The sequence below is a fragment of the Crocodylus siamensis genome, chromosome 2 (genome assembly GCF_052110815.1).
Source record: "Crocodylus siamensis isolate JL-2025a chromosome 2, ASM5211081v1, whole genome shotgun sequence".
NCBI classification, from domain to species: Eukaryota; Metazoa; Chordata; order Crocodylia; family Crocodylidae; genus Crocodylus; species Crocodylus siamensis.
Genome location: NC_143396.1, coordinates 288,183,625 through 288,191,251, shown reverse-complemented (window position 1 = coordinate 288,191,251; position 7,627 = coordinate 288,183,625). Strand labels below are relative to the sequence as shown.

Genomic DNA, 7,627 nt, shown 5'->3' with positions numbered 1-7,627 from the left:
CGTGCGAGGGTCACTCCAGATGTGTGAGGGTCACTCCAGGGCTGTGAGGGCCAGTCCCAAGGGTGCGAGGGTCACTCCAGGTGCGTGAGGGCCAGTCCCAAGGGTGTGAGGAGCGCTCCAGGGGTGCGAGGGTCACTCCAGGACTGTGTGGGCCAGTCCCAAGGGTGTGAGAAGCGCTCCAGGACGAAGCTCAGGCCCGGGGGCGGGGCGCTGGCGGGAGGGGCAGGGCCGGGGGCGTGGCCAGGGGCGGGGGCGGGGCGATGTCGGGCGGCGCGGGCTGGGCGCGGGCGCTGGAGCGGCGGTCGGGGGCGGCGCTGGTGCTGGCGCAGGGCGGCCGGGGCGGGCCGGGGGCGGTGGTGTGGGACGCGGCGCTGGTGCTGGCCAAGTTCCTGGAGCGCGGCCGCCCCCCGCTGCGCCGCCGGGCCGTGCTGGAGCTGGGCGCGGGCACCGGCGCCGTCGGCATCATGGCCGCCTCGCTCGGGTGCGCGCCGCGGCGCGGCGGGGGGAGGGGCAGCGCTGAGGTGGGGGCGGGGCGCAGGTGAGGTGAGGTGCGGGAGCCCCCACCCCTTTGGGCCTGCCCGTGCCCCACACTGCCCTGCGGGGGCGCCCCTGGAGCCCGGCAGCGTCCCCAGCTGGCGGGGAACTGGGCCCGAAGGACGGGCTATTTCTGGTCCCGCTGAGGCACCGCTCCCGAGGCCTCTGCCTGGCTCCGGTTTGGCAGGCCTTTCCCCTCTAGGCAGCACGGCGCGCCCCCCGCCCCGTGGCGCATCGCATATGCAGGCGCAACAGCCACCTGCGACACCTCCCCAAAGAAGAGTCGGGGGGGCCGGGGTTTTGTCCGCTGTCACTAAGTGACATGTCACGGACATTCGTTTTTCTGACCCCAGACTGTCATTTTGCAGGGCCGATGTCACGGTCACCGATCTCGAGGAACTTCAGGATTTGCTGAAGTTGAATATCGAGACCAACAAGCATCTTCTCACAGGCTCGATTCAAGCCAAGGTACTGAAATGGTTTGTATGATCTTTTAATTTTCGTTAAAAGTCAAACCCGTTCAGGTAGACAAGCCTTTGCAACGGGTCAAGTGCTAAGTGGCCAAACAGGATTTGGTATAAAGAGGAAATGCCTGTGAACTATAGATGAAGTGGTGGGAGAATTAAGCCCCAAAATCAAACAAGTTTCTTACTTTTTTTGCTATGTAATCAATTTTTTAAACCTCTTGTTTTTGTATTATTGAAGGTTTCTTTTGCATTTCTCTCTGGTTTTTCTAGGGGTGAAGACGTAACAGAATTTCTGCCTCCACCAGATTACATCCTGATGGCTGATTGCATTTACTATGAAGAGGTAACTTAGTGACAGCTATACAAATAGTTTGCTTGGAAGGGATTGCATATCTGGGACTTGGTGTGAGCAGTTTTGCAAGATGCACTGAAATCTCTCAAAATAAATCCTACCATGACATCTCGGTTATTAGATCTAGAAGGAAATCATTGAGCTGTACATTGAACAGTGACTTAAAAGCTGTTGTTTTAAGACTGAGCAAGTTAAATTCTTTAACCGACTTGAAGCTATCTGGGAAAATGCCTGGCGCTGGTCTTTTTAAGATCAATAATTCAGAACTGTTCCTTGTTTTTTTTTTCCCCGTGAAGATGAAAGGTAGAAGGGAATAAGATGCTGCTAATTAATACTGGAGAGTCAGTAGATATTGCAAGAGATAATGTTGACTTTGTCAGCATCCTTTCCCTTGGGGATTCCCTAGGCAGGGCAGAAGAGCGAAGAACCAGCCTGCTAAAGCTCGGTCAGGAGACCTGAAAGGGGCTATAGCCAAGACCAGGAGCAAGGGGGTAATGTGAGAGAATCAATACAACTCACCCTGCCCCAGTTCTCTTACCAGCCTCCAGCTCCTTCGAGCCTCATGCTTACAAAGGCACGGAGGGCTGTGTAGCTCCAAACCACATCTGTGAATTCAGTGCACTTAAAATTAATCTTTACATTTTGAAAATAAACCTCATTAACTCTTCCTCATCCTGAATACTTAAAGGAAACATAGTTAAGTAAATAGAATACCTAAAGCAGGGGTGGGCAAGATACGGCCCGCCAGGCCATTCTATCTAGCCTGCAGATCCCCTAAAAAATTTAGAAAATTAATATTGATCTGCCCCTGATGACCTGTCATGCAGCCCTCTGCCCAAAATAATTGCCTGCACCTGACCTAAATCTTAAACAATCAAGATGATAAAGCTGACCTGCATATGTAAAGTGACCTTTATTTTCTTAAGCTTTGCTTTGTAACCTTTTTTTCTATTTATCTTATCTGTTCTCTGGTTGTCCCATGTCCTACATAAGGAACTAAATATAACAGCCTGAAAATTGAAACAAAAAGGGGACTGGTTCAGTGAAAGCTGTCTCTGATTACAGAATGTAGTACAAATTAAGTGAATTTTGAAGTGATAAATACTTAACCTCTTTTTTTGGCAGTCATTGGAACCATTAGTGAAGACCCTGAAAGACCTTTCAAGTCCTGATACCTGTATTATATGTTGTTATGAGCAAAGAACTATGGGTAAAAACCCTGAAATAGAGAGAAAATACTTTGAGGTAAATATCCTTTGCAGTTTTTCAGTCTTAAACACCATTTTTTGTGTACATAAGGAATGTAAATTGATTCGGGTCAGTTCCCTTGCCTGTATCTGTCAGTAAAAGATCAGTCAGTTTGCAGAGGGAAAATTCCACGTGACCATGGATGGAAAAAAAATACAAAAAAGTTGGTCATCAGCATCTTAAATTGCATTCTTTAATTTATTAGTAGATGGCAGCAACATGCCTAAATTAAATCTAGGTGGTTGGTTTTTTTCCAAAGCAAAGCACTAATCAGTGAATTTCTCCAAGTTATAACAGAGACTGTAGGGATGTACCTCAGTGAAGAATTTAGCCTTATATCTTGAAAGCTGGGTGACAGAACAGCAATTGAAAATGAGCACTGAGACGCAGAGAATTAGGGAAAAGAGAGCAAGGGTTTCATATAATGTCTGTACATACTAATGATATCTGTTTGAAGGGAGTTGTTTTAACTTCCGGATGTATTTCAGTGTGTTGGCTGTAACAAAGCTTTGAGTAGCTGGGGATTTCATTACATGAGGAATACTGTTTTAATGCCACAGGTAGATTGATACTGATGTCAGAGCTTGTACCCCCACAGTATACACATGAAAGAGATGGGCATTTCCAGCTCAGTTCTTCATCTTTTGGATTTTTTTTTTTCTTCTTGGTTTGCCAGAATTCAGACCTTTTCACTTTTTGGGTAGAGAGAACAGCCTGTCTTTCTTTCTACTGTTGCTTAGGAAGGTTGGGGGGAAGGTGAGATGCTGGCATTACATGATGTAGTTCAGTATGGGTTTATTGCTTGGAAATGAGCATCTGGAGGTTTGAGGAATTGAAATACTTTGATTGGAAGGTCCAGTTTATTGATGCTTTTAAATTTTGGGAAGCAATGCCTCGCTCTGGATTGGCACAAATAAATGAAAATGAATGTGCAGCTTGATGCAAATCACTTAGCCGGTTGTGTAAGGTGTTGGGGGAAGGCCTTGGCACATCGATATTTTGTGCTATATTGGTTCCCAATGGGCAGTTGCTTTCTGCTGAAAACTGGAGGACCTCCTGTGAAACTTCATGAAGTCTGTTGCAGATGTCAGCCATGCTAGGAATACCTTGCTTATTACCTTTGTTGGTTTTAATGACAGCTGCTTCAGATGGACTTTGAGTTGGAAGAGATTCCCCTGGAACAGCATGATGAGGAGTATCGGAGCGAAGACATTCTTATCTTGAACATCCGAAGGAAAAAACAGTAGAGTATTTTTCCTGGCTCCTCAGATACTGTCTTTTGTCTTGCGTCATTTGTTCTGGCAGGGAGAAGATGGAGATAATGTTTAGTTACTGTTCCAAGTGCCCCAGTGAATAGTAGTTACAAATAAGCTATGTATCCAGCACTCAAGACTTTTAGGCTAATTACATAACAGGGTTAAGGACGCTTAATATTTCTAGGAGGAGCCACATTCGTTACAGCTTGGAGACAACCAAATGGAAACCAACTTCCTTGAAGATATTTGTAATAACAGGAGGGGTCAAATAACAGTGCTTAACTGCAAAGGCAGCGAGTGGCCTGTTGGTCACCTGAGAAGTTGAAGCATTACCTAAATGGATAGCAATCACTGATGTAATTATGCCAGAAAAAGGGCTTTAGCTTTCTAAACGCATAATGTTTGAGGGTGAATTTAAAAGTTAAAGCAATGCTACAGGCCTCAACGCTCCAGTTCACTGGGTCTCAACCTTCTTGACTTGAGGCACCACTTGGACGATGCCAGCTCTTAGTTTTCACTCTGTTTCTTATTACAGATAAGTACAACAGCAATTCTTCTGTTGCAGAGAACTCAGAGAGACCATAACATGGCAGAATATTTTTAACACTTTGAATTCCTATTTGAAATCTCTGGATTTATCTTGAGAGTCATGCTTGTACACCCAACAGTGCTAACATTGCATGGCACCCTGCAACAGCTTTGAAAATATATTAAGACACCCCCAAGCAGAGAATCATTGCTCTAATCACATATGAGGGCCCCAATTTTCAGAAATGTGTGGTATTGAAAGAGAAAGGTTGTGAGATTTTAGCTATATTTTATTTTTATGTGCGTGTGTGTATATGTATTTATATAATCTGTCTGAAATGTATGTTCCTTTTCTGTCCTTTGGAACTAATTCCAGTAAATCCAATCAGCCCCAAAAAGGATACAATTATATTCAAGGGACTGATAAAGTAAGCAAAGGGCTTGTCAGTTCTTCCCACCAAGTGTTATGATAAGAAAACATAACTCAGCGGGCTTTTGTCAATAATTCCCCCTTGTTGCTGAGTATTTCTTCTTTTCTAGTGATTAAAGAATCAGATTATCTTTTCAGATGCAGAATTTTAAAGGAGACATCTAGATTCTTGCAGCTTGCTCTGCTTTGAGAATTGGGACCTACTGAATAGTTGCTTGTTTCTCTGGAAGAAAACAATAGCTGGCAAAACTTCAACCGTTAGCTCATGTAATAAAATACTTTAATGTCTTGCACTTGTCTTGAATTGCAAAGTACAAATGCTTTGGCAAAGAATTATAGGATGTGTGTTTTATTATAGCATCTGGAAATGTTTGTCCTCTATTGAAACACTGTCTTGGTATCTCTTGCAGGGAAACGTAGCAGATTTTAATTAATAGAAATCTCATCTATCAACATAAAAAAGAAGCTACCTCCCTCAAAACCTCTCTCCAAACTGTCCTATGTTGTAATTTCTACAGAACATTTGGGCTGCTAAAACTCTGAGACTAGTGTTGTCTCAGAGTTGCTTTGTACTTCCCTCATCTGTTGGTATCTCTTTGTTCTTATGTTTAGATTCTGATCTCTTTCAGGCGGGGACCAACTTTTTGTTCTGTATGTGGACAGTGGGGTTCAGGTCCTTGATCCATGTTATTGACTTGTATCAGTACATTGTTTTGTATCTCTCCAGCTATCTGCATCCATTTTCACACATTCCAGTGCCTACCCTAGTTTTGATGCTGTCCATCAGATCTCTGGAAACTTGTTAGCATTTGTGTTTTAGGCCTGAATGATATAACAGACACTTTGTACTTGAAGAGTAATTTTTTTCTGGTTGTCATGACAGAATAGATGCATATCAAGCATTTGAAAACAAATGGGCCATTGAAAACCTGTGTGTTTAAAATATTTTTACATAATTTTTCATCATGAGATCTTTGACCATGTTATCTGATTTCTCTGGCAACAGCTAGAGCTCTGGAGAGAAGAGAGAGATTATAAAATAACACCACAAAGCAACTGTCTCCAAGCTGTCTGTGACTTGTCTACAGAAGGAGGGTTTGGCGTAAGGTGTAAAGAGAAACTGGGTCAGTCAGGACAGATCCATAGACCGCAACCTCCTAAGAAGACAGCCATGATCTCTTGATACCGAGAGTAGCCTCACCGTGGGAGAGTCTGAAATAGGACTCGTGTTTAACTTAGACTGATGATGTCTCTTGTTACATGTATGAGACAGTGGCTCAGCTGGGAGTGCCACTCCTGAGTTGGTGGTATATGGTGTGCTGAGTACAAAAAACAGATTCAGGGGCTCTGTAAAGAATCCTGTCAGAGGGGGAGAGCATGTAGGAACCCACTTTTCCTAAGAGGGAAATTCTTTGTCAGGACTGAGGTCCACTGTAAAACAATCCCAAATATCTGTGTATGCTGCTCAATAAAGTATTTCTCTTATGGTGGGCCTGGGTTGGGCTCCAAGCTGCATTTAATCTGTATGTTTGTATTTATGTTGCAGTAGCATTTAGAAGGCAGGATGTCAAGCTGTTAGGTGCTGTACAAGGAAAGCAGAGACATGGTCCTTGTCTTACATGAAATGGTTCTGCTTAACTTCACATCTGTTTTTTTTAGAGGCAGTTAGCTGTGTTAGTCTGAAGTCAGGCGGAAGATGGAGTAGGGTGGCACTTTGGCAACTAAGTACAGAGGCATGGGCTTTTATACCAGGCCTTGACTGGCTTGAAGAGATGAAGGATCAATAAAGAACAAGGCCAACTAGACCCACACTGCCACTGCATCTGCCACTAGTTTGCATTTCTGGCTGAGAGGAGTCCTTGCTTGGTCTAAGCCCCACTTGAGGGCTCTGGTGAATTTGTTACCCCTGATAAAGCTGAATAGCAAGCCTTTTATTAGGCCTGTTTGCTGATTTCTGGCACTGGCTTCTGCTTACTGCCCATCAAAGCATTCCTTGCATTCAGCAGAGCTGCATAATCCTTGGCTCTGCAGCAAGGCCAAGGTGGCTTGTGTTCTTGTGGTAGGTGTCTTTACAACGCGTGCTCTAGCCTCTGATAAAAGGCACTCGCTCCGTTAAGCTTCGTCTAAACAAAGTTACTGACATGGTTCTACTCACAGATGCTCCTTGTGCTGATGCTGAGTACAGCTGAGATGGAGACAGGACTTCTCAGGGCATCAGACACTCTGTGGTAACTGCGTGTGTGCATGCTCTTTCCCTGCAGTAAATGAAAATAAAACTGGAGTAACTTGGCCATCTGTCATTGAATCCTGTTGCTGTGGGTTGGCTTCCTTTCTGTTGCTAGGTGGTAATGGCATATGAATTGGTGAATACTACAGTATGGCTGATCTGTGGTAAATTCCATCACCCCCTAGTCTGGTCCATAATCTCCCTGAATTCTGCAGTGTCTGGGGAGATGTACTAGTATGACTGTAACCATGTAACTATGTAGGTCCATCTCTGAGTAGCCATTCAAATTTAATTCTGCTCCCATTGAAGTCTAACTCCAAGCTTTTTTTGGAAATTCCATCCAGGGTGGCTAGGGGAACATGGAAGGTAGTAGCAGTGGTAAATGAACATGCCTCCCAAGTTGAGTGGCACTCGTGTTCTCTTCCCATAAAAGTCCTCGGTCACTCCGGTTGAATGGCAGTTTGTCTGGGTACTAAGAGCTTCCCTGGCTAATCCAGGACTGGAAACAGCATTTTCAACAACTTTGTTTAAATGAAGTGGACTAATGTCCTTTGAAATTTTAAGTGTCACTATTTTTCTTATTGC

At 44.6% G+C, this 7,627-nt stretch overlaps 1 protein-coding gene across 1 annotated transcript; it reads left to right on the top strand.

Annotated features, from left to right (window-relative positions):
* The first annotated feature begins 244 nt into the window (after positions 1-244).
* Positions 245-7,105, top strand: VCPKMT (valosin containing protein lysine methyltransferase). Its single transcript, XM_090034330.1, has 6 exons — positions 245-481; positions 903-1,013; positions 1,272-1,344; positions 2,479-2,598; positions 3,741-3,844; positions 5,226-7,105. The coding sequence occupies exons 1-6, from the start codon at positions 261-263 to the stop codon at positions 5,233-5,235; spliced, it is 639 nt and encodes a 212-aa protein (XP_089890456.1). The 5' UTR covers positions 245-260; the 3' UTR covers positions 5,236-7,105.
* The last annotated feature ends 522 nt before the right edge of the window (positions 7,106-7,627 follow it).